This window comes from Protomyctophum parallelum, assembly GCF_964188405.1.
Source record: "Protomyctophum parallelum genome assembly, chromosome: 5".
Taxonomy (NCBI): domain Eukaryota; kingdom Metazoa; phylum Chordata; class Actinopteri; order Myctophiformes; family Myctophidae; genus Protomyctophum; species Protomyctophum parallelum.
In genome coordinates this window covers 7838525-7866453 of record NC_139702.1, presented here as the reverse complement: position 1 = coordinate 7866453, position 27929 = coordinate 7838525, and the positions used below count along the sequence as shown (strand labels likewise).

Sequence of the window (27929 nt, the reverse complement as noted above, 5' to 3'; positions counted from 1 at the left end):
CAGCCAGGAGGGTTTTAATGTGGTCCACCCACCCACGCATGCACGCACGTACGCATGCACACACTCACGCTCATACACAACACACACACACACACACACACACACACACACACACACACACACACACACACACACACACACACACACACACACACTCTTACTCATTTGGGAGAAAATGGATGGGAAAAAACGGACGTAATAAAGACACCTACACATTTTAAATTTTACTTTTTTTTTTTTACTTTATATTAAAAATAGCATTCATTACATTAACAGTGTACAACCAATAATTATAATCAAAAAAACATAATCTGCAACAATAATTACACTTGAAATGGAAGGATGACACATCCTTCTTTTGAATAAGTTAAGATTCTTTTCAGAAATCACTTTCTAAAAGCATTTGTACATACAGTGTTGGCTAACTTGCTCACATCGATTGCTAAAAGCCTCATCTTTGGGACTTGGTCTATGTGGATATTCATAGCATGTTAACTATGCAGGCATTTGTTTTTTGTATTTTGTTTTTTTGTTTGTTATTCCATTTCATCTGGCGGTAGTAAAAAAAAAAAGAAAAAAGGATGAGCATGTTATCTATATTTCCAGTACATGAGTTGACACTGAGTTATGTTAACACTGATGATTTTACTGTGTACAGTACATACAGAATACAGTACAGCACGTATACAGTATATGTCCAAGTCAATACGGTATGGTCAGTGTATGGCTACTCCAGTGTAAGGTAAGGGTTAGATTCCATTCAAAGATTGTAGGATAACATGAATGTTTGGCTTTGAGTCCTGAGCTGCGTTCCCATTCTTTTTCCAACGTTCATGTCGTAGCTTCCAGTCATTGGCCCAGTGCACTGCACATATTCATATACCAGTATAGCTTCCAGTCATTGGCCCAGTGCACTGCACATATACCAGTATAGCTTCCAGTCATTGGCCCAGTGCACTGCACATATACCAGTATTATGCATTATCCATTGAAGTTCCCAGTTCGTCTTTGATACCTTCTAACTCCATAGTTTAACCCAGGATTTGGTCACAGCGCCCCCAAAGGGACCATTTCTGCCCAGTCGGAGTTCGTTTTTTTTTGACTCGCTTATCAATCAGAAGTGAAACTAGCTCACAGCAGTCTATCATTGGATCTGGCCATCGTCATGGCATTGGCTTATGGGATTTTGTAGTTCATACAAGCAATAGCCAGTGTTTTAGAGTGTGCCGTTCACCAATCCAAGGATTATATAAGGTTACTTTGTTATTTCATTCAATTGTTCAATGCTCTTCAATAGACAGACAAATGCCTTGTCCTCCGGACAAGACCCCATCCTGTTGACCTGAACTGGGTAACAGCCTTCAGCTGTCGCTCCGGTCTCCAGTGTGCATCAAGAATTCTTTTTTAACATTCCAACATATTAGAGTTGTCCAAGTCCCTTCCAATTCCTCGGGAGGTGTGTCTGACCAGCAGCTATCGGTTGTTCAGTTCAGAATCTTTCCCACTTTCTGGGGAAAAAAAGAAGAAGAAAGACGTATGAGTTACGGCCGTCATGTACAGCCATGATGATGATAGCAGAAGCTTGCCTCATATGACTATGATATAATAATATATCCAGGTTTATACTTGAACATAACACTGGGGGTCACACACATGGCCCCCAGTTCCATCTCTGCCTCGCTCCCTTCCTTCCAACTCTACGGGTTAGACCCCCGCTTTGAAAGCTTCCCAAGAAAACACTGATTGAATCTGCAGCCTTCAATCCTCACAAAAGGCTTTTTCAGCTTCACCTTCAAACACATATATTATTAACAAAAACATATATATATATATTGGCTAAACATTATTTAGCTGATACTGATTTTACAGATATTAAAAATGTGACGTAAATAGAGCACCGAAGTCTGACGTCACTTTCAGTAGAGGGCGTCAGTCCCCAGGTTCATGTATTTGTTTAGTTGTATTGAAATCCCCATTGAGGCGATTTGAGATCGCCTCATATAACAACTGTGTTGTTAAAAATAAACATGTCACCCCGGCCGCTTCACTCATATGCATATGAAGAATCAACTGACTGAGAGAAAACGCTAATGTTACTGCTACTGAATTAGTTACATTTTCGCTAGAAGCAGACTGTATCATATATGAGTGACTGACTGTTGCAAACGATACAGAGACACCTCCCTGACAATAACGCCGAGACAGCTTGTTTATTTTTGGACCACAACGCTTATAGTAGACGATATTAAGATCACCCCATGTTATTCTCCATAGAGAAATTACTTCCGCGAACCAGGGGAATCGTCGGGATGAGCGAGTTACGTCAGGACTTCGGTGCTCTATAGCCTTCTGTCTCTCTCTCTCTCTCTCACCTGCAGCTCTACATGATCATGGCTCTGATGGCTGCTTTGCTGATGCGGCTGCGATGTTTCCTCCTGCGTCGGGGCAGCGCGGGGCGGAACGGCAGCACGCGGGTGGAGGACCGGCTGGGATCCGCCGTCGTCGTCGTGACAACTTAGAGAGAAACAAAGGCACAGAGGAAGGTAGGATTAAGTACAAAAGAAGACAAACACGACTCTCACAAAGTGTGAGTCGTGCCCCGATGACCTTAACCCATTCTGACCTGAGATCAGATTTAAAAAATGTCAGTCGTTCTTCGATTTTTTTCAAAAATAGCAGACCTACAAGCTCGTATCGCGCCACTCGGTGGCGCGATATGAGCTTGTAGATCTGCTATTTTTAAATAGCTAAAGCATAACATGATGCTGACACCAAAATGGGTGCCCGGTCAGAATGGGTTAAAAGCTGCAAACCGGAACTTATTTGAACCTGATGAACCCTATAATGCCCCTATTCTGGGGCGTTTACAGCCCAAATCAAGAGATTTGAGGTATAGAGGGAAAAACTGAGGGGGCTTAGAGTTGGACTCCGATCAATGATGTATATGAGGCTTAAGTAGTTAAAGGACCACTTCACCACTTTTCAACCTATCTTCATATAATAGGTCCTCACTAATAATCATGAAAATGTTTTGCAATTTCTTTCTACTCGGTCTGTGTCTCATAGGAGGGCTGTGGGCAGTTCAGAAACCGTCTTCCAGTGACATCATCGATGGGGAATACAAGCTAATATAAACTGCAGGCTTTCTAGTCCTGAAAAGTTGCAATGCGAAAATGGAAGCCATCGTTCTCACGATAATGAAAATCAAAATATCTTTGTAAAAAAAATCTTGTTAAAAAATAAATCTGCCTAATGATGATGTCACTGGAAGACGGTTTCTAAACTGCCCACAGCCGTCCGATGAGACACAGACTGAGTAGAAAAAAATCGTGCCATCTTTTCATGATTATTAGTGAGGACCTATTATATGAAGATAGGTTGAAAAGTGGTGAAGTGGTCCTTTAATAATTTAAGACTTAATTTCAAAGATTCAAACATCTTCACATTAATTTTAATACATAAATAGTAGCCTATAATAAATAAATAAAAATGGCCATGTGCTATTCTTGAGACACAGACAGAGTAGGAAAAAAATACGCCATTTTTTCATGATTATTAGTGAGGACCTATTATATGAAGATAGGTTGAAAAGTGGTGAAGTGGTCCTTTAATACAATATAATCTGCAGAGTTGAGCTCCCTACTTTTCCAGTGAAACATTCAGACCTTACTGTAGTGTAGGTGGAGAAGTAGCCTACTACTGCCTGAAGCGCATGAGCATACAGTAAGTAACTATCTCAAAAATAGCACAACTTATTTTATTATGGCATTTATTTATTTATTTCAATTCAATGAATTGTGAAAATGTGCGTCCAGGGGGTTATTTTCTCTAATGTTGGCAGGTAACAGTGTCTGTCTCTACCGTCACATGTGCGAGTTTGTAAAACGTTGTGACAGAGAAAGGTCAGGTTCCCAAGGATCTGGGAGACAATAGCTGTCTTGGGACAGCAGGTATGAGTTGAGAGGGAATTCTCTTAAACTCTTACCACTAAATTGTCAGTCAGAAAAGAGAAAGAATTTCTTTACACTCAGAGCTGTCAGAGCATGGAATAAACTTCCGGAGGAAGTGGTCAGGCTCCTTCAGTCAATACTTTTAAGAATAGGCTTGACAAATTTTGGTCAACAAAAGGTTTTTTGTATAACTATAGGGCTGGCTTGTAAGGTCATAGACTGGTAAATACGGGACTTTAAAGTGTATTATGTATAAGATGTAAGAAAAAAACCAAAGAGGGCGGGTCCACATGAACTTGGTTTGTTTTAAAGTGTAAAAAAAACGGAGAAAAAAAAAAAAAAAAAAAAAACGAATGTATTTATGTCTGTTGTGAGTCTGGCATAGAGGATTTCATCCTGTGCTGGAAATCTTTTCAATACATTTCAATAAATAGCAGGACACATACTGTACAGTAGAGTACGGTGCGTACAGTAGCTCACATTATAGACAGGAACAGTGGCCTGTTCTCCTGGCTTTCCCACTGACTCATGCACTCCACAAATGGTCTCTGCGGTTATGATGCTCACACAAACAAACGCACTCTCTCTCTCTCTCGCGCGCGCAAGCTAAATGCCCATGGCATGGCTATCAATCCTGCATTAAAGGTGTGTAGAGTGGGAGCCATTACAGAAGCCCCCAGAGAGCCTGCATATAATAACATGCAGTAATAGTGCAAGATAGCCCAAATAATTCATAACAGGCACAGTGACAGTACATCACTCTCTCTCGCACGCGCACGCACGCACGCGAGCACACACATTAAGCCGAACGTCGATAACGCTTTCAGCCTAAGCTCGTGCGACAAAGCATAAATGAGGCTTTATTCTCCCTCCCAGTACCTGATTTGTGCGACGTGGTCTCTGGCTTTGGCCGGTGCTGAGGATGATGAGGGTGAAGGTGAGGCTCCCTCTGTACAATCTCTAGAAGCTTCTGCCGCCTCTCCAGCTCCGTCAGAGGACACTCCGCCCCGGACGTTTCACAGTCTTTATCCCTTTTCTGATTGGTCAGCTCCGTCGCCGCCGCCGCGTCACCACTGTTGGCTGACCCCGCCTCCTCCCTCTCCTTCCCCGACTCGTGATTGGCTACTTTGGCCTCTGTCCGTGTTTGATTTTTTACCTCAGTAGCCTTTTGGCCGTCGTCGCCCGCTGATAACTCTCTCTGATTGGTCGGTCCGGGGGAGGCGGTGGTCCTCTGTTGGGGCTTGTTGTGATTGGGCGCGAGCGTGGCGGGGTCACCGCCGGGCAGAGAGGCGCTGTCGGACTGCGGCCCGTTGAGTCTGTACTGCGTCCTCAGCTCCGCTCCGCCGCCGTTATACCGCGGATACGCTTGGTGTGAATAATGCTGCCGATACTGATACTGCTGTTGATAATGCTGCTGCTGCTTTTGTTGTTCATATTGTTGTTGTTGTTGTTGTTGTTGTTGTTGTTGTTGTTGTTGTTGCTGCTGATATAACTGCTGCTGCCTTTGCGTATGTTCTAGATGCCGCTGCTCTGCCGCGCCGGGCGTGGCGTGCGCCCCGCCGTCCTCCTTGCTGCCGTCGTAGCCGCTCCCGTGTCCGTGTCCTTCCCTGGGCGGCGGCGGCGGCTGCGTGCCCCCGTTGGCGGCCTGGTCCGCCAACGGGCTGTGCTGTGCGTGCGTCAGGGTGTGCGTCAGGGCGTGCGTGGCGGAGGCCGGTGCGGCAGGGTGATGGGTCCGGGGCTGCGTCCAGTGCGGCTGCGGCTGTGGCTGCGGCTGCGTGTGCGCCAGCTGGGTGTACCTCCCCGTCTGCCACTCGCGCTCCTCCTGGTGCCGGTAGCCCTGCTGGTTGCGCTTAAGGTCGTCGTGGCGGTGGAGGTCGGCCTTGGAGGCGTGGCTCTTCTGGGGCGGAGCCGGGTGGTGGGTTCGCGGCAGGTGAGGGGGGGAGGAGGAGGAGGGGGGCGACGGGGGCTGCTGAGGCTGAGGGGGAGGGGGGTTGGCGTTGGCCGTGGCGGGGGAACGAGGGGACGTGGAGGCCTGGCACCTGCAGCCGGCGTGGTCCTCCACCGGGATGGTGGCTTTCTCGTAGTGGGCGTTCTTGTTGATGTACTGGATCTTTATCACCTGGAGGACAAACACACAACACTGGATCTTTATCACCTGGAGGACAAACACACAACACTGGATCTTTATCACCTGGAGGACAAACACACAACACTGGATCTTTATCACCTGGAGGACAAACACACAACACTGGATCTTTATCACCTGGAGGACAAACACACAACACTGGATCTTTATCACCTGGAGGACAAACACACAACACTGGATCTTTATCACCTGGAGGACAAACACACAACACTGGATCTTTATCACCTGGAGGACAAACACACAACACTGGATCTTTATCACCTGGAGGACAAACACACAACCGTTACTGGATCTTTATCACCTGGAGGACAAACACACAACACTGGATCTTTATCACCTGGAGGACAAACACACAACACTGGATCTTTATCACCTGGAGGACAAACACACAACACTGGATCTTTATCACCTGGAGGACAAACACACAACACTGGATCTTTATCACCTGGAGGACAAACACACAACACTGGATCTTTATCACCTGGAGGACAAACACACAACCGTCACGTCACGGGTCAGCCGCTACTGCTCTAAGTGATATCTCTTGGTTGAAAGCAAAGGTTATTTGCTAAAGTGAGAAAGGGTCTTATATCCCGAAAGTAATCACTGCTAAAGTGTTTGTTCAGTAACAGAGGGTCTCCGCGTCTCTCCAGCTCTATGCTAAACAGAGTACCCAAAGACGCTTTACATGGGGGGGGGGGGGGGGGGGGGGCAGAGGTATAGCAAAGAATAAAATAAAAACTACTTTATTAGGAAAGAAATAAACACACACAACAACAGCTATGCATATACCTGTAGGTAGCGTGTGCTGGTGACGGTGGGGACACACTGCAGCGTGCGCGTGTTGTATGTGTTGTTGTATGTGTTGTTGTATGTGTGCGTGTTGTATGCATACCTGTAGGTAGCGTGTGCTGGTGACGGTGGGGACACACTGCAGCGTACGCGTGTTGTATGTGTTGTTGTATGTGCGCGTGTTGTATGTGTTGTTGTATGTGCGCGTGTTGTATGTGTTGTTGTATGTGTTGTTGTATGTGTTGTTGTATGTGTTGTTGTATGTGTTGTTGTATGTGTTGTTGTATGTGTTGTTGTATGTGTTGTTGTATGTGTTGTTGTATGTGTTGTTGTATGTGTTGTTGTATGTGTTGTTGTATGTGTTGTTGTATGTATACCTGTAGGTAGCGCGTGCTGGTGACGGTGGGGACACACTGCAGCGTGCGCGTGTTGCAGCAGCCCGAGCAGCGCTGCACCTCCACGCACGGCGGCCACAGCATGAAGTTGGCGTTCCGTCGGTCCAGCATGGCCCGCGTCACCTCCATCACCTCCGTGCGCACCTTGCACACCGCCTGCTGCGCGGGCTGGGCCTCCGCTGGGGGGGGGGGGGGAGGAGGGGGAGGAGGTGGAGAGGGAAACATAATTATGAAAGCTACGTTCATCCGTGATGGATGTTACAGACTGACTGAGAGGATAACACCCTGAATGAATAGATGTGGAAATTGATGAGAGACATGAACAGAGATGGAGAGAAGACACTGCTGAGCAGAAAGTGAGTTGCACAGAAAGATAGACATACGCACGTTTTGTTTGTCTTACTGGCTTTGTGGGGAAATCAATTCTTCACTAAAAAAAATAAGCTTTAAGCTTAAAACATGTACCCCTAACTCAAACAATTTTACTGACTGACTGTTTGACTGTTGGACGGTCCCCACAAAGAGAGTACGCACGCACTCACGCACGCACGCACACACACACACTCACGCACGCACACACGCACACACGCACACACAGCATGCTGTTTGTTAAACTTACTAAGGCTTCTAGTGTATCGGCCATGGGTGTGATGCTCTTCTTCTTCTTCTTCTGCGGGAGGGTAAGTGAGGGAAAGAGAGAGAGACAGAGAGAGAGAGAGAGAGAGAGAGAGAGAGACAGACAGAGAGACAGAGAGAGAGAGAGAGAGAGAGAGAGAGAGAGTGATCATTCACATTTCGTCTCTACACACTGTACACCAGGAGTGCCAACACTTTTTTGTCTTGAGAGCTACTTTCAAAATGACCAGTTCAACAAGATCTAACTGACCAAACTAATTATAATCCCTTTGCTGGAAATACATAAGACTCACTTGGAATGGGAAACAGAGTGGGGTTAAAATGGATTTGGTAGGCTTTCCCTGTATACAACTTTGTAACGCTATACTGATGTTTGTGCAACACTCAACACTGAAAACAACAGTATTGCATTGTGGGTTTGAGCTGACAGACGCTTTTTTATGTCAATGCAATTGATAGATTATATATATTTTAGGGGCATGTCATGTGGTCTACACAGCACAACCTTTGTGATCTACCTGCTGTACGCAGTCATTTACACACACATAGACAAGTAGTCATAGTCACTGTGAAGGTTCTGAATATGACAAATTATAGTAATATAGTACATCAACCCAGAGCCAATGTGTACAACACGGGATACATTTCCTACATTCTCCAGTTAAATTGAACAGAACATAATCTAAACCGTTTGAACCCAATACCATCCCTGTTCTGGGGGGGGAACATTCACCGAAAACAGCAGATCTACAAGTTGCATTGAGACGTGTTGAGACAGAGTTTGTAGATCGGAAGTTAGAGAGAGTATAGCCTGAGCTAACGTGTTAGGTTTCTGGTCTAGAGGGGCGGGTCGCGGCTCAGATTTGCGCACGCCCTGATTGGATCTCATCGATCTGTCCGTCACCCCCGGCCCCTCCTCTCCCCCCTGGTGCAGCGCTACGTCACATCATTTGGAGCGACGCCCACCCGGAAGGGTTGACTCCCACTTTTAGACCAGAGCGGCCAATGCGTTCCTCCAGGCTTTACATTTTTGCACCAACAAAAATGAAAGCCTGGTACCGAGGCTAGAGAGAGTATAGAAGCCAGTCAACTAAGTATTAGTTTACTGAGTAAGTATAGAGGGTGGTTAGTAATATTGTAATGTAATATTTTCCAGCTATATTGGCCAAAACTTCACACGTCAGCTTGGAGTGAGCTCTTTTCTGGGTGATGACAGCCATTTGTAAACCATGTACGGCCCGTCTGTAGTCAGCCTCATTGTTCATGGCACAAAGGAAGCCGGTTTTTTTTCACCCCCCGTGCTAAAACAATTACTGCTATTTTCTGCTGCAATTCGTCTCAGGGCTGTCTAGAATGCTGCTGAAGAGAGATATGAGTAGTTAAATATAACTTGCGCGTGTGCATGTGAATGTGTGCATGCGCTCACGCATACGTGCTCACATATCGTATTATTTCATAGCCTGTTATTAGATGCCTATACCGATGTGCTTTAAGATTAAAAATGACTTGTTTTCGTGTGTGTCTATGGTGCGCGTGTGTTATTCTAACGGTCCAGATTTGCGCCACAATATAAAATTATACATGTCCTCTTTTTTTCAGTAAACTATACGCCTGCGACTGCATGTGTCCGCGTCTAGACGCTCTGTAAGCTTTTGTTCCCGTCCTTCTCTTTGACATGTTTCCTTGTGACCATTTAAAGCAACTTTGAGACATTCTAAAAATAACGTTTTATAAAGACTATAAAACAATCCAATTCTTCGTGAACCCTCCGAGCATGTTTCGTGACAACTTTCACAAAATAATGACCTGTGGTGTTTAAACAAGATTTATGTGTTATTTAATGAATTGTTTGTCTTCTTAAAGAAAAATAATGACTTAACCTTGAAATAACCTGACAAGATGTGTCTGCACTCTGCAGTGTCCAGTGCGTGCGTGAGTGCGTGTCTGCGTGAGTGAGCGCGTGCATGCATGCATGCATGCGTGAGTGAGTGCGTGTGTGTACGCGTGCATGCGTGTGCCCCTTGCGTCCATGCGTGTGAGTGAGTGAGAGAGATAGAGAGAGAGAGAAAAGAGAGGTTAGCAGGGGGGGGGGGTGGGCGTACGTTAAGGGGTGTTCTGTCACTCATATCCACATTTCAAAGCCATGGGAGGAATCCAGTGCAGGAGAACAATGCGGTGGCCTTGTGTTGGTAAGTGACTCATGTCTTTCTCTCTGGATTGGTCAAGCTCTCGGCAAGGTCACTGCTACTGTATTCTCTCTCTCTCTCTCTCTCGCTCCCCCGGTCCCTCTCTCTCTCTCTCTATGTCTCTCTCCCCTCTGGTCTCCGACCCCTCATCTGTCCCCCCTTCCTCCCTACTTTCTTGTGTAATAATTGCCTTAACCATATGAACCCTAGCGTCCCTATTCTGGGCATGTCATCCCATAGGCCAAGCGGACATATTAGGAGAAAATAGACAAAGAGATTTGAGTGTAGAAGCGTAGACCCCTGGGGGAATCCACTCGTCTACAATACATATATATACATACATATACTGTACATATATACTGTATCTCCATATAGGGTTTAGGTCCACCCATCTACAATACATATATATACTGTATCTCCATATAGGGTTTAGGTCCACCCATCTACACTACATATATACTGTATCTCCATATAGGGTTTAGGTCCACCCATCTACAATACATATATATATACTGTAGCTCCATATAGGGTTTAGGTCGTTGACAAACTGCTGGCACGCACACTAAGACATCTCTCTCTCTCTGTCTCTGTCTCTCCAACGCATGCACGAGCACACACACTTCGAGATTGTGTGTGTGTGTGTGTGTGTGTGCGTGTGTGTGTGCGTGTGCGTGTGCGTGTGCGTGTGCGTGTGTGTGTGTGTGTGCGTGTGCGCGTGCGTGGAGGTGGTTGGTTTACCTGTGTAGTCTGGCTCTTGCTGCAGCAGCTGTTTCAGGTCTTCTACAGACGAGATGGGGCTGTTCTTCAGCAGGTCTTCTAACGAAGGAGGGATGGGGTCGCCCTGCAAGAGAAACAACGCTTCAATTAAAATATAACCCCATTTGAAGCAGGTCTTAATGTACAAGAGAAGACTATATACTGTAATCAGACCACATGTGATTAGACCAGTCACTCAAACCACAGGATTACATCAATCAAACAAAATGTAAAAAAGAAAAAACATATAGCGAATGGAGAGAGATAGAGAGAGAGAGAGAGAGAAAGAGATGGGTATAATTGTTGGCTATTACAAGTAAGACGCGCAAACGCGGGAAGCGAACGCAGCTCGTGTGTGTGTGGTTGTGTGTGTGTGTGTGTGTGTGTGTGTGTGTGCTACAGCTGCGCCCTGTGTGTGTGTGTGTGTGCTACAGCTGCGCCCTCTGGTGGCGGGCGGGTGGTGTCACAGCGGGACAGACACACAGACAGACACACAGACATGAGCAGCAGGGTCTCATAGTAAGTGGCTCACTGCGTTCGCAACTAGTGGGATAGAATAACAGGTTCTACAATGAGAGATTGATTATTAGCAGCTATTCTAATATGACTTTTTTTGCAAAGATAACATCAGTGGACCTGAGATGTACAGTAGCTGAGAGCCATGTACAGTAGCAGAAAATAATACATGAGTTCACATTAAAAGTCCCACAATCTGTCTTCAGTCGTCCTAAATTAATCTTTATGTAACAACAGTTCAGTCGGTGGGTTTCTCTCTATTCAGAGTCTATTTTGTTCCCAACTTTCATTCTAAAAACAGGAAGCGAAAGAGACAGAACGCAATGAAAGAAATACAAATCAATCAATCAGCAAAGCTGCAGAGAGAGAGAGTTAGATGTGGGTTAATACCATTCTGAACGGGAACCCATTTTGGTGTTAGCATCATGTCATGCTTTAGCTATTGAAAAATAGCAGATCTACAAGCTCGTAGCGCGCCACCGAGTGGCGCGCTACAAGCTTGTAGAGGCCTATTCATAGTCTGGATTTTCGGTGGTGAAGTGACCACCGCTCCGGTGGTGAGCTGACCACCGGAGCTGAAATAACATTGAGCGGTGGTGAGTAAAAACAGAGAGAAGGGCTGGAGCGGTGGCGGTGGTTTGCTCTTCACCGCGGCTCGTGACGTCATGTTGTAGTTCGGTGGTCACCCCACCACCGTAAATCCAGACTATGTATGAGCCTTCTGTCTGCTATTTTTGAAAAATCGAAGATAACGACTGACATTTTTAGAATCTGATCTCAGGTCAGAATGGGTTAATCAGACCAGTGTGTGTCCAGTGGAAACCTTCGTATGAATCTGATCTCAGGTCAGAATGGGTTAATACCTCATCCATCCCACCATGACTTAACACATGCTCATTTTCACTTCCTCCTGGACAGGAAACGGTGGCTGTGATCGGTGTTTGTTGTTGTGGTTGTCACTCTCTCTCTCCCTGTCTGTTGATCCCCAAACACTGCTGTTGTTTTCCAATGTAACACACAAACACACGCGTGCACGGACACACGCACGCACACACATACAGTACGCGCGCACACACACACACACACACACACACACACACACACAGGCAACGCGGAACACGGTCAGGAAGTATGATTTAATGTCTCTCTCTTTCTATCACTGTGTAAATTCAGTTCAAATTAGCGTCGTTGTTGTGAAACTTGAGAAAAGTACTGGAAAGATAAAAGATAACTAGATTTCCATTAACTCCACCTTGTGTCAATGTTGTGCATGTTTGTGCTACGTTTTGGGTTCCCCTACCTATCTGTCTTTATCTCTGTTTGTCTCTGACTCTGGTTTTAGGTTCCCCTACGTACCTATCTGTCTTTATCTCTGTTTGTCTCTGACTCTGGTTTTACGTTCCCCTACGTACCTATCTGTCTTTATCTCTGTTTGTCTCTGACTCTGGTTTTACGTTCCCCTACGTACCTATCTGTCTTTATCTCTGTTTGTCTCTGACTCTGGTTTTAGGTTCCCCTACGTACCTATCTGTCTTTATCTCTGTTTGTCTCCTACTCTGGTTTTACGTTCCCCTACGTACCTATCTGTCTTTATCTCTGTTTGTCTCTGACTCTGGTTTTAGGTTCCCCTACGTACCTATCTGTCTTTATCTCTGTTTGTCTCTGACTCTGGTTTTAGGTTCCCCTACGTACCTATCTGTCTTTATCTCTGTTTGTCTCTGACTCTGGTTTTAGGTTCCCCTACGTACCTATCTGTCCTTATCTCTGTTTGTCTCTGACTCTGGTTTTACGTTCCCCTACGTACCTATCTGTCCTTATCTCTGTTTGTCTCTGACTCTGGTTTTAGGTTCCCCTACGTACCTATCTGTCTTTATCTCTGTTTGTCTCTGACTCTGGTTTTACGTTCCCCTACGTACCTATCTGTCTTTATCTCTGTTTGTCTCTGACTCTGGTTTTACGTTCCCCTACGTACCTATCTGTCTTTATCTCTGTTTGTCTCTGACTCTGGTTTTACGTTCCCCTACGTACCTATCTGTCTTTATCTCTGTTTGTCTCTGACTCTGGTTTTAGGTTCCCCTACGTACCTATCTGTCTTTATCTCTGTTTGTCTCTGACTCTGGTTTTACGTTCCCCTACGTACCTATCTGTCTTTATCTCTGTTTGTCTCTGACTCTGGTTTTACGTTCCCCTACGTACCTATCTGTCTTTATCTCTGTTTGTCTCTGACTCTGGTTTTACGTTCCCCTACGTACCTATCTGTCTTTATCTCTGTTTGTCTCTGACTCTGGTTTTACGTTCCCCTACGTACCTATCTGTCTTTATCTCTGTTTGTCTCTGACTCTGGTTTTAGGTTCCCCTACATACCTATCTGTCTTTATCTCTGTTTGTCTCTGACTCTGGTTTTACGTTCCCCTACGTACCTATCTGTCTTTATCTCTGTTTGTCTCTGACTCTGGTTTTAGGTTCCCCTACGTACCTATCTGTCTTTATCTCTGTTTGTCTCCTACTCTGGTTTTACGTTCCCCTACGTACCTATCTGTCTTTATCTCTGTTTGTCTCTGACTCTGGTTTTAGGTTCCCCTACCTATCTGTCTTTATCTCTGTTTGTCTCTGACTCTGGTTTTACGTTCCCCTACGTACCTATCTGTCTTTATCTCTGTTTGTCTCTGACTCTGGTTTTACGTTCCCCTACGTACCTATCTGTCTTTATCTCTGTTTGTCTCTGACTCTGGTTTTAGGTTCCCCTACGTACCTATCTGTCTTTATCTCTGTTTGTCTCTGACTCTGGTTTTAGGTTCCCCTACATACCTATCTGTCTTTATCTCTGTTTGTCTCCTACTCTGGTTTTAGGTTCCCCTACGTACCTATCTGTCTTTATCTCTGTTTGTCTCCTACTCTGGTTTTAGGTTCCCCTACATACCTATCTGTCTTTATCTCTGTTTGTCTCCTACTCTGGTTTTAGGTTCCCCTACATACCTATCTGTCTTTATCTCTGTTTGTCTCCTACTCTGGTTTTAGGTTCCCCTACCTATCTGTCTTTATCTCTGTTTGTCTCCTACTCTGGTTTTAGGTTCCCCTACATACCTATCTGTCTTTATCTCTGTTTGTCTCCTACTCTGGTTTTAGGTTCCCCTACCTATCTGTCTTTATCTCTGTTTGTCTCTGACTCTGGTTTTACGTTCCCCTACGTACCTATCTGTCTTTATCTCTGTTTGTCTCTGACTCTGGTTTTAGGTTCCCCTACGTACCTATCTGTCTTTATCTCTGTTTGTCTCTGACTCTGGTTTTACGTTCCCCTACGTACCTATCTGTCTTTATCTCTGTTTGTCTCTGACTCTGGTTTTAGGTTCCCCTACGTACCTATCTGTCTTTATCTCTGTTTGTCTCTGACTCTGGTTTTAGGTTCCCCTACGTACCTATCTGTCTTTATCTCTGTTTGTCTCCTACTCTGGTTTTACGTTCCCCTACGTACCTATCTGTCTTTATCTCTGTTTGTCTCTGACTCTGGTTTTAGGTTCCCCTACATACCTATCTGTCTTTATCTCTGTTTGTCTCCTACTCTGGTTTTAGGTTCCCCTACCTATCTGTCTTTATCTCTGTTTGTCTCTGACTCTGGTTTTACGTTCCCCTACGTACCTATCTGTCTTTATCTCTGTTTGTCTCTGACTCTGGTTTTACGTTCCCCTACCTATCTGTCTTTATCTCTGTTTGTCTCTGACTCTGGTTTTACGTTCCCCTACGTACCTATCTGTCTTTATCTCTGTTTGTCTCCTACTCTGGTTTTACGTTCCCCTACGTACCTATCTGTCTTTATCTCTGTTTGTCTCTGACTCTGGTTTTAGGTTCCCCTACCTATCTGTCTTTATCTCTGTTTGTCTCTGACTCTGGTTTTACGTTCCCCTACGTACCTATCTGTCTTTATCTCTGTTTGTCTCCTACTCTGGTTTTACGTTCCCCTACGTACCTATCTGTCTTTATCTCTGTTTGTCTCTGACTCTGGTTTTAGGTTCCCCTACGTACCTATCTGTCTTTATCTCTGTTTGTCTCTGACTCTGGTTTTACGTTCCCCTACCTATCTGTCTTTATCTCTGTTTGTCTCTGACTCTGGTTTTACGTTCCCCTACGTACCTATCTGTCTTTATCTCTGTTTGTCTCCTACTCTGGTTTTACGTTCCCCTACGTACCTATCTGTCTTTATCTCTGTTTGTCTCTGACTCTGGTTTTACGTTCCCCTACCTATCTGTCTTTATCTCTGTTTGTCTCTGACTCTGGTTTTACGTTCCCCTACGTACCTATCTGTCTTTATCTCTGTTTGTCTCCTACTCTGGTTTTACGTTCCCCTACGTACCTATCTGTCTTTATCTCTGTTTGTCTCTGACTCTGGTTTTACATTCCCCTACGTACCTATCTGTCTTTATCTCTGTTTGTCTCTGACTCTGGTTTTACGTTCCCCTACGTACCTATCTGTCTTTATCTCTGTTTGTCTCTGACTCTGGTTTTAGGTTCCCCTACGTACCTATCTGTCTTTATCTCTGTTTGTCTCTGACTCTGGTTTTACGTTCCCCTACGTACCTATCTGTCTTTATCTCTGTTTGTCTCTGACTCTGGTTTTACGTTCCCCTACGTACCTATCTGTCTTTATCTCTGTTTGTCTCTGACTCTGGTTTTACGTTCCCCTACGTACCTATCTGTCTTTATCTCTGTTTGTCTCCTACTCTGGTTTTACGTTCCCCTACGTACCTATCTGTCTTTATCTCTGTTTGTCTCTGACTCTGGTTTTACGTTCCCCTACGTACCTATCTGTCTTTATCTCTGTTTGTCTCTGACTCTGGTTTTACGTTCCCCTACGTACCTATCTGTCTTTATCTCTGTTTGTCTCTGACTCTGGTTTTACATTCCCCTACGTACCTATCTGTCTTTATCTCTGTTTGTCTCTGACTCTGGTTTTACGTTCCCCTACGTACCTATCTGTCTTTATCTCTGTTTGTCTCTGACTCTGGTTTTACGTTCCCCTACGTACCTATCTGTCTTTATCTCTGTTTGTCTCTGACTCTGGTTTTACGTTCCCCTACGTACCTATCTGTCCTTATCTCTGTTTGTCTCTGACTCTGGTTTTAGGTTCCCCTACGTACCTATCTGTCTTTATCTCTGTTTGTCTCTGACTCTGGTTTTAGGTTCCCCTACGTACCTATCTGTCTTTATCTCTGTTTGTCTCTGACTCTGGTTTTAGGTTCCCCTACGTACCTATCTGTCTTTATCTCTGTTTGTCTCTGACTCTGGTTTTACGTTCCCCTACGTACCTATCTGTCTTTATCTCTGTTTGTCTCCTACTCTGGTTTTACGTTCCCCTACGTACCTATCTGTCTTTATCTCTGTTTGTCTCTGACTCTGGTTTTACGTTCCCCTACGTACCTATCTGTCTTTATCTCTGTTTGTCTCTGACTCTGGTTTTACGTTCCCCTACGTACCTATCTGTCTTTATCTCTGTTTGTCTCCTACTCTGGTTTTACGTTCCCCTACGTACCTATCTGTCTTTATCTCTGTTTGTCTCCTACTCTGGTTTTACGTTCCCCTACGTACCTATCTGTCTTTATCTCTGTTTGTCTCTGACTCTGGTTTTACGTTCCCCTACGTACCTATCTGTCTTTATCTCTGTTTGTCTCCTACTCTGGTTTTACGTTCCCCTACGTACCTATCTGTCTTTATCTCTGTTTGTCTCCTACTCTGGTTTTACGTTCCCCTACGTACCTATCTGTCTTTATCTCTGTTTGTCTCTGACTCTGGTTTTAGGTTCCCCTACGTACCTATCTGTCTTCATCTCTGTTTGTCTCTGACTCTGGTTTTACGTTCCCCTACGTACCTATCTGTCTTTATCTCTGTTTGTCTCTGACTCTGGTTTTACGTTCCCCTACGTACCTATCTGTCTTTATCTCTGTTTGTCTCTGACTCTGGCATTACGGCTTTCTGTTGACATCAACATCAAACATGACTGAGAGTTGCATGTCAGTTTGTTTTACGAAGTTGGCTGTATAGTTTTGTAGTTGTGTAGTCTACTACATATTGTATCTCCTGTTGGCTGTAGTTTTGTAGTCTACTACATATTGTATCTCCTGTTGGCTGTAGTTCTGTAGTATACTACATATTGTATCTCCTGTTGGCTGTAGTTTTGTAGTCTACTACATATTGTATCTCCTGTTGGCTGTAGTTTTGTAGTCTACTACATATTGTATCTCCTGTTGGCTGTAGTTTTGTAGTCTACTACATATTGTATCTCCTGTTGGCTGTAGTTTTGTAGTCTACTACATATTGTATCTCCTGTTGGCTGTAGTTCTGTAGTCTACTACATATTGTATCTCCTGTTGGCTGTAGTTTTGTAGTCTACTACATATTGTATCTCCTGTTGGCTGTAGTTTTGTAGTCTACTACATATTGTATCTCCTGTTGGCTGTAGTTTTGTAGTCTACTACATATTGTATCTCCTGTTGGCTGTAGTTTTGTAGTAGTCTACATATTGTATGTCCTGTTGGCTGTAGTTTTGTAGTCTACTACATATTGTATCTCCTGTTGGCTGTAGTTTTGTAATCTACTACATATTGTATCTCCTGTTGGCTGTAGTTTTGTAGTAGTCTACATATTGTATCTCCTGTTGGCTGTAGTTTTGTAGTCTACTACATATTGTATCTCCTGTTGGCTGTAGTTTTGTAGTCTACTACATATTGTATCTCCTGTTGGCTGTAGTTTTGTAATCTACTACATATTGTATCTCCTGTTGGCTGTAGTTTTGTAGTCTACTACATATTGTATCTCCTGTTGGCTGTAGTTTTGTAGTCTACTACATATTGTATCTCCTGTTGGCTGTAGTTCTGTAATCTACTACATATTGTATCTCCTGTTGGCTGTAGTTTTGTATAGTCTACTACATATTGTATCTCCTGTTGGCTGTAGTTTTGTATAGTCTACTACATATTGTATCTCCTGTTGGCTGTAGTTTTGTAATCTACTACATATTGTATCTCCTGTTGGCTGTAGTTTTGTAGTCTACTACATATTGTATCTCCTGTTGGCTGTAGTTTTGTAATCTACTACATATTGTATCTCCTGTTGGCTGTAGTTTTGTAGTCTACTACATATTGTATCTCCTGTTGGCTGTAGTTTTGTAATCTACTACATATTGTATCTCCTGTTGGCTGTAGTTTTGTAATCTACTACATATTGTATCTCCTGTTGGCTGTAGTTTTGTAGTAGTCTACATATTGTATCTCCTGTTGGCTGTAGTTTTGTAGGCTACTACATATTGTATCTCCTGTTGTCTGTAGTTTTGTAATCTACTACATATTGTATCTCCTGTTGGCTGTAGTTTTGTAATCTACTACATATTGTATCTCCTGTTGGCTGTAGTTTTGTAGTCTACTACATATTGTATCTCCTGTTGGCTGTAGTTTTGTAGGCTACTACATATTGTATCTCCTGCCAACGAGCCTCCGCCTGTTTCAATTGACAATAGAATTCAATTGACAATGCCCCAGCGATACAGATAATGCAAGTATTCGCCGAAGACTTTCTAATGTACTGCAGTAGGAACAAACACAATTTATTATTCCTCGTCTATTCAAAATTGGGGAAAGAATTGCCACATTTTGACCAGCAGAGTCAGGCATCATTTAAGCTTTGAATTTGGAAATTATGAGGTGTGACCCAATAGGTTATCGATTATGTGAAGAGCCTAATAAATTAACATAACTGATGTTCAAGTGAAAAATACACCATATCATGTTTTTCCACGTGAAATATCAGGGTATTTTTTGAGTGCCGTTATCCTATATGGCAAAGTATACATCAAAGTATACATCAATTATCCACTTAACCCATTCTGACCGGGCACCCATTTTGGTGTCAGCATCATGTTATGCTTTAGCTATTTAAAAATAGCAGATCTACAAGCTCATATCGCGCCACCGAGTGGCGCGATACGAGCTTGTAGGTCTGCTATTTTTTTTTTTATCGAAGAACGACTGACATTTTTAGAATCTGATCTCAGGTCAGAATGGGTTAATCAGACCAGTGTGTGTCCAGTGGAAACCTCGTATGAATCTGATCTCAGGTCAGAATGGGTTAAACCCTATATAATTAGTTGATCAGGGTCCCCCCGTCCCAGTGGTCTGAATCTGGCCTCCTCCTTGTTTCCCTCTACAGGAAGAGAGAGTAGAGATGCTGCTATGGGTCTGTGTGGTTACTTGCAGTGTGCACTGCAGACGACTGGAGGTCTGATGGCTATTATGCTGCTATTCAAACGGGCCAACATGATAACACATACATTACAGCTGCTCCTTTCCCTTAGTCTGTGCAACCCTCTCTGCCTGCTCGTGCGTGCGTGCGTGCGTGCGTGCGTGCGTGCGTGCGTGCGTGCGTGCGTGCGTGCGTGCGTGCGTCGCTCTCTTCTCCTCTCGTTCTCTTTTCCTCTGTCTGCTAGGTGGGCGGTGGTGGTGGTCTGGGCAGAAGGACACCTGGTCGACTTTCACAAGCCATTGACTGACCTAGTTAAGCAATTACACACAGGAACACACACACACACACACACACACACACACACACACACACACACACACACACACACACACACACACACACACACACTCCGGGAGACATAAACCATTTAAACCTCAGCCAACTTTGTCCACTGAAAATTTTAAAAGAAAAACGAGACTTTTCATTCAGCTCTCAAAAAGCCATTATTACGCCGGCTGTACACGCCATCTGAACTAAGTCCAGACTTCTCACGACATCAATCATCTCCCTCTCTCTCCCGCTCTCTCTCTCTCTCTCTCTCACACACACACACACACACACACACACACACACACACACACACACACACACACACACACAGAAACACAGATTAGAGAGTAGGGGCACACGTGCAGGAAATACCTCCCAAAATATGAGTGACACACAGATATCCAAACGGCATAACCGCTGGTTAAAAAAAGGCTAAGAACTGGACAACAAGCTAATAATAGCCTCTGTGGCAGAAGAGCTCAATAACTCAGAGGGGACGTGACATTGACTTATTTCCTTCTTTCTTCCCTATCTAACTCTAACTCTCTCTCTCTCTCTCTCTCTCTCACACACACAGTCACACATACACACACACACACACACACACACACACACACACACATGCACTATTATGCATGTTCGTCCCCGGAATAAGGATGCCAGCTGGCTGAAGTATGGCTTTAAAAATAAAGTTGCAGTGCTTATTACAGTAGTCTCGCATCGTCAACAAACATGAATGGTTTATTTCGGTCCTTGTTTACAGATCAACATAACATCATCTCTCTGAATGAGGGCGTTTGTGCATGTTTATACTGGCAGCTGCTGCTGACTCCCAGCGCTCTCTACAGCAGTTGGTCCTAAACCTTTTAGCTCCAGACCCAAGCTATAGTGAAATGTCGCCATGCAATCTTCTATTTTCACTACTTCTTAAAGTTTAAACTGTAAAAAAATCGATCATAAGCAATATTTACTCGCGACCCATAAACATGGTTCTGCGACCCCAGAATGGTTGGAGACCCATTGTTTGTGAACAGTGGCAGATCCTGGCATCAGAACTGAACTATGAAGCAAAGAGCTAAAGGCTTTCTCAGTCCCCACATCGGTGACAATGGCACACACACACAAAGCGGGCTCCTAGCAGCAGGTCTTTCTCATTTACTATTCCAGAGAATGTACATGCATTTCTGCTTGTTGCTTGGGGTTTTGCCTCATATTGTGCACACGTCTGTGTGTATGTGTCCCTCCGTCCATCCGTGTGTATTTTACTATTTATCATAGGATATTATCATGCCCTATAAACTGGTATCTGACTCTCTCTCACATACACAAATACACAAACAGACACACACACACACACACACACACACACACGCCAAGGGGCCTCATTGGAACTGTGTAAGGCAGTGAGATTGTATGGAATGTTTGAGGAGAAAGGTGAGGTGTAATGGAATGTAATTATGGGGCCAGCTGACTGTTCACACACACACACACACACACAGTTGCACACGCACGGATGCGCACGCACGCACACACACGCATACACACTTTTGCAAATAATCACTGCATCAGTCATTCAAGCACGCAATCACAAAGGTGCACAAACAAAAGTACACATCTCTTAACACAGGCTAAAACACTCGCACAGACATATAAAGCTAAATACCGGTACCAATACACAAGTTCATGCACACGCACGCACGCACACACACACACACACACACACACACACACACACACACACACACACACGCACACGCAGTAAGCAAAGTGACTCACAATCACACTGTGTACTGTCACAACACATTTTCCTTCATCAGAATATTATTATTATTATTAATTATTAATATTATGGCAGTATCCCAGTACATACACTGTCATACTGTATAGACTCCCAGAACAGTGTTATATGCTCTCTCTCTCTCTCACTCACACACACACACACACACACACACACACACACACACACACACAGTCGCACACACGTATAGTCGCATACACACACACACACACACCATGCACGACACAGAACAGATTCCTCCTGTCTTAGGCGTAGTGAAGGGTGATGGATGGAGGGATATAAAGAGGAGTCAGGGTGGCTTTGTGTTTTGACATGCTATAATAACCTCATGGTCAGCTGGTATAGTGACATCATATAGAGGAGAGGAGTCAGGGTGGCTTTGTGTTTTGACATGCTATAACCTCATGGTCAGCTGGTATAGTGACATCATAGGAGTCAGGGTGGCTTTGTGTTTTGACATGCTATAACCTCATGGTCAGCTGGTATAGTGACATCATAGGAGTCAGGGTGGCTTTGTGTTTTGACATGCTATAACCTCATGGTCAGCTGGTATAGTGACATCATAATATAGACCTCAAACGTTTTCAGCTTGAGGCCCAAAAGAGACATTTGAAACTATTTTTTTTTAAAAGGTTATGTGTGACCCATAAAAGCTGGTCTGCGACCAGAAATGGGTCATGACCCTCTGTCTGCTCTCTAGACATGCAGACCCGACCCGTTTGGCGTTGTGAGCGGTGAGCACTTCCACATCCATTTGGTCATTATCCCATTCTGACCTGAGATCAGATTCATACGAGGTTTCCACTGGACACACACTGGTCTGATGAACCCATTCTGACCTGAGATCAGATTCTAAAAATGTCAGTCGTTCTTCGATTTTTTTCAAAAATAGCAGACCTACAAGCTCGTATCGCGCCACTCGGTGGCGCGATATGAGCTTGTAGATCTGCTATTTTTAAATAGCTAAAGCATAACATGATGCCGACACCAAAATGGGTGCCCGTTCAGAATGGGTTAAACACTATAGGATTCTACCCTAACCAAAGAGATGCGTACAGTAGCTGTGTTTCCCGTGTAGATATGGGCTGGCGTACGGTATGGCTGCACAGCAGATTCACTACTTTGTGGTGTTGCCGAACAAACAGGGTCACAATGATTTTTCCACATTTGCGATTTCAGTGAACTCAGTGCACATTACAATACAATGGCCCTAATACTGCACACTACTGGGCTTACACACAAATACTCTTATACGTGCTCTACTGCGCTTTTCTATATCCGTCACACATGGACGCACACACATGCCCACATGCACACACACTCACACACACACACACACACACACACACACACACACACACACACACACTTACAAAAACAAATACTCTTACAACAAACAAACAAACAAACACACAAACAATTCACACACACACTTGGCTGTTTGACAAGCGCATACATACACTCTCATAAAAGCACTTCATGTACACGCACAGTACACCCACACCAGCCCATGCACGCACACACACACAAACACATGTGCACTAGTGCACATCCATGCCCACATGCACGGTGACACTCAAGGCAAGGTCGGTGAAATCCCAGGCAGATTAATTGTTGTTCTTATGTAAAATGGATCAGGCACAGCTTACCGACAGTGACACAACATGATGTGATGATCGCAGACCAACCCAGATGAGACGATGTGGTCTATGCCCCGACTCCTTTTAATGGCATTAGTATTATAAAACATACTGTAATAGCAAGCTGATGTTTGAGGTGATTCACACGTGTGTTTGACTGCGTGTGTGTGTGTGTGTGTGTGTGTGTGTGTGTGTGTGTGTGTGTGTGTGTGTGTGTGTGTGTGTGTGTGTGTGTGTGTGTGTGTGTGTGTGTGTGTGTGTGCGTGCGTGCACGTGCATGCGTGAGAGAGAGAGGGAGAGAGTTGGCATTAGCGTGACATCTTGTCACAGGCACACATGACGCACATCAGACATCAAAGGAGGATCTCTGATGGCATGGACTAAATATCATGGAAAGATAAGGATTATATCATGACAGGCAGTGTCAATTGGGGATTTTTCTTCCCTCACAGAAGACGCACGTACAGTACAGTACAGTACACACGCATTTTGGCATGACTCCACCACGTATTCCCTGTCACGCGGTTCATTGTAGTTTATAGTGCACATACAGTCATACAGATCTTCCATTCTATCTAACCACTAAGACATCGGCTCTGCCCTAAGAATAGTACTGAGTGACATACTCGTACACTGGAAAGAGATGCAGCCAGGTTACCTCACCGGCCCTGTATGTCTGTGTGTGTGTGTGTTTATGTCATAGACTGTAAAAAATATGGACAAAGCGTTCCCCGGGTCTAACATGAACGTAAAATGAAGCCTGAAATCCCTTGCATTCTAATGCACTGTAAGTCGCCATCTTTCAAGATCCGTTTTGGCCCAGCTGGCCATTGGCTGGCCCAGACAACGAGGCGGGACTTCCCCCCTTCTTCTCCGTTGGTTTTTATTTTGACTCGAGTGGGTGGGGACTCCCGATCATAGACTGTAACGGTAGCCACGCCCCTCAGAACATACGCGACTTTATGGTCATTTATTTTATAAATGGGACCATAATTTTCCAAAAAGAATATTATGACATTAGAAATGAGACTTTAAACTAGTGACTGGAAGCAGAAAGTATTCATGACCATGTTTATTAAGGTAATACAGTCTAGGTGAAGTTGGGCCCAAATACATGGGCCTCTATGGAGCTATGGGGCTTTTTGGGTCCAGTCCAGCGCCACAACAGGCCATTATATGAACTACCGATTTCAAATGAGGCTTCACGAAATATCTGTCTGACTGCCCCCCTGGTTTATGTGCAAGCAGGTCAAAGTACACACAGCAGCCCCTGCAGTCTCTTGGCCATGCATGTAGTGCGTGTCGGGCACATACAAACTGAACATGCCACCCTGAACCCCACTGTATGTAGTCACATGTTCAAACCCTTCAGCAGCCAGAGAACCCATTGATCATCATTCACCTACACACACACACACACACACACACACACACACACACACACACACACACACACACACACACACACACACACACACACACACACACACACACACACACACACACACACACACACACGCGCGCGCAAACCACTTTGAAGCTGGTGTCCCTATTCTGGGCATGTCATTTTGGCGAACCGAACATTCTGTGAACATATAGCCAACAATTCTCCGGAAATAGCAGATCTACAAGCTCACAACCGGACATTCTGTGAACATAGGCAACCATTCGCCGGAAATAGCAGATCTGCAAGCTCACAAGGTGTCGAGATTTGGTGTAGAAGGAAAAAGGGAACCCTGGTCAACTAACTATATAGGGTTGAAGTGGTTATGGTGTTCTTATGCAAAGTACAGTGCATCATCCCCTGCTACACATGGCTGTCCCTCTGGTGGACCAGCATGGACAGGTTATGTGAAGGACACAAATTCATGATTAAACACAGCTAAATCCTGAGTGGTTATTTTCCTCTAAACGTGTAAAGATTTACCTGCAGGTGCTGCAAGGAAAAGTGATCACTCAGGATTTTATTTTACTGGCCACTGTGTGCGTGTATATATAGGCTACTGCTGCTGTCTACCTGCCTGGCACTTCAATTGATTGATTCACCTGTATAGGCCTACATCTCGTTTACATGATTGCAAATAATGAAATATGATTGATATAGAATTCTGATAATTCATTTATTTCACTGTGATCCAGGAGCAGCCTCCTTGTATAAAGTTCAGCTTTGACCATGGGGTGGTAAAGAATGATCAACACTGGTCTTCTTCATCATCATCATCATCATGCCATGACCTGTGAGAGCATCAGAGAGCATCAGGGCTTGTCTCCAGTGCTTGGATTTAAGTTCTAATAAATGACTGGCAGTTGGCCGGTATGCTAAAGGATATATACTGTATGAATAAACAAAGTTACGTATAGCCGTACAGAGGGAATTAAACTCATTCATCTTGCATATACAATACGAGCCTATAATGTCCCATCAGAGGGTTTTCCCGGTGGTTTTCCTAAAATGTCCCATCAGAGGGTTTTCCCGGTGGTTTTCCTAAAATGTCCCATCAGAGGGTTTTCCCGGTGGTTTTCCAGCGCCCTAAGGCTGTTGTGTAGAGCCCGGCGACGTGCTTTATGTCTCTCCCGGACTGACTCTCCCCATTTCCTGTCAATCGTCACTGTGGACTATCAATGAAAGCAGTTTTACACTCGTAAAACAAGTGTTTGCCAACAGACACTTTGTCTTTCGAACGTAAAACAGCCTTTATTGTATACACAGTAACATATACCATTTATAACTGAGCTTGTACAAATGTGCATTTGTACTCTCTCTCTCTCTCTGCTGTGCTCCACTGGAGAGACAGCGAGGAGAGGAGAGCAGCCCTCTCTCTGCTGTGCTCCACTGGAGAGACAGCGAGGAGAGGAGAGCAGCCCTCTCTCTGCTGTGCTCCACTGGAGAGACAGCGAGGAGAGCAGCCCTCTCTCTGCTGTGCTCCACTGGAGAGACAGCGAGGAGAGCAGCCCTCTCTCTGCTCTCTGCACTGGAGAGACAGCGAGGAGAGGAGAGCAGCCCTCTCTCTGCTGTGCTCCACTGGAGAGACAGCGAGGAGAGGAGAGCAGCCCTCTCTCTGCTGTGCTCCACTGGAGAGACAGCGAGGAGAGGAGAGCAGCCCTCTCTCTGCTGTGCTCCACTGGAGAGACAGCGAGGAGAGCAGCCCTCTCTCTGCTGTGCTCCACTGGAGAGACAGTGAGGAGAGGAGAGCAGCCCTCTCTCTGCTGTGCTCCACTGGAGAGACAGTGAGGAGAGGAGAGCAGCCCTCTCTCTGCTGTGCTCCACTGGAGAGACAGCGAGGAGAGGAGAGCAGCCCTCTCTCTGCTGTGCTCCACTGGAGAGACAGCGAGGAGAGCAGCCCTCTCTCTGCTCTCTGCACTGGAGAGACAGCGAGGAGAGCAGCCCGGGTGATGGAAGACTTTTGGCCCGTTGCTCTATACTGGGGTTGACTCCTGGCCCTGGACTCTGGCCAAGCCCCCCCCCCCCCCTCTGTGTCAACTCTGTCCATCTCTCTGTCTGTGTTTCTCTGTCTCTCTCGTTCCTTCTCCCTGCGATACGCGAGGAATGTTACTATGCAGAGACAAACAGTCCCACTGCGCACGAGAGGAGGGGGGGGGGGGGGGGGGGGGGAACGATGAACACTGCATGCACCTGCACGGACATACGGAAAGGAAAACCTGTGCTCAGCTATAGAGCACTTACAAACATGCATGCTCTCACTCACACTACACTGCACACGCACGCACGTGTACAGTGCACACTGCACACACACACACAGTCACACAGGCATGCGCACCCGCCACCCACACACACGCACACACACACACACACACACACACACACACACACACACACACACACACACACACACACACAAGAGAACTAAGCACTGACTGTGACAAACACACGCACAAGACAACTGCAGTTAAGCACTGACTGTGACAATCATCAACAGAAGTGCTGTTACTTGGATTAATGGGGAGAACATTTCACAGAATGCCTATATACCTGTCTGTCTTGTACCAGTGAAAGGAGAAGAAGATGAATATAATGTCACTGTCCTGCTTGTGATTGTAAATTAGCATGTCTGAATTTGACATAAATATTATAGTCTACCTCATAATCTTTCCCTCGTTTTTTATTTGGGATATTATAGAGATTATAGGCTGCCATAAAATATTATGAGCCCAGTTGAGTTATTACTACATGGTCAGTTTGATATAAGGGCGGCATCAATTAACTTAATCTGTCATCTATTATCTCTATCTAGCTGTGATAGAGACACACACACACACACACACACACACACACACACACACACACACACACACACACACCTTACCTCAGCGCTGCCAAGCCGCAGGCAGGTCGCTGTGAGCGCGGCCAGCAGCAGTAGCAGGACCCATGCCTTGCTCATGTTGTTGCCGCCCAGCCTGTGGAGCAGCGAGCGGCCGGCTGGGCATTTAGCACCTCGGTGTGCGTGAGTCCCCGAGCCTGGTCAGGTGCAGCGGGCCGTACAGCCTACTTTGCTGCGTGCGTGCTTGTTGTTGTTGTTGTTGGCTGACTGGTAGATAT

The 27929-nt window shown here is 45.0% G+C and overlaps 1 protein-coding gene across 2 annotated transcripts in view; it reads right to left on the bottom strand.

The window, feature by feature from the left end:
- Nucleotides 1-232: 232 nt before the first annotated feature.
- The window catches only part of pdgfba (platelet-derived growth factor beta polypeptide a), a 28595-nt gene continuing 898 nt past the window's right edge, over nucleotides 233-27929 (bottom strand). Inside the window, exons 1-7 of one of the 2 annotated variants that reach the window (XM_083765220.1) lie at nucleotides 27697-27929; nucleotides 10844-10946; nucleotides 7903-7953; nucleotides 7266-7462; nucleotides 4830-6069; nucleotides 2373-2514; nucleotides 233-1508 (exon numbers count right to left, since the gene is read on the bottom strand). The exon at nucleotides 27697-27929 is cut by the window's right edge and continues 898 nt beyond it. In XM_083765220.1, coding sequence (XP_083621346.1) covers nucleotides 2381-2514; nucleotides 4830-6069; nucleotides 7266-7462; nucleotides 7903-7953; nucleotides 10844-10946; nucleotides 27697-27771 — 1800 coding nt within the window. In that variant the 5' untranslated portion in view covers nucleotides 27772-27929 and the 3' untranslated portion in view covers nucleotides 233-1508; nucleotides 2373-2380. Of the gene's footprint in view, nucleotides 1509-2372; nucleotides 2515-4829; nucleotides 6070-7265; nucleotides 7463-7902; nucleotides 7954-10843; nucleotides 10947-27691 lie in introns of both variants that reach the window. The other variant, XM_083765221.1, reaches the window with a different exon arrangement.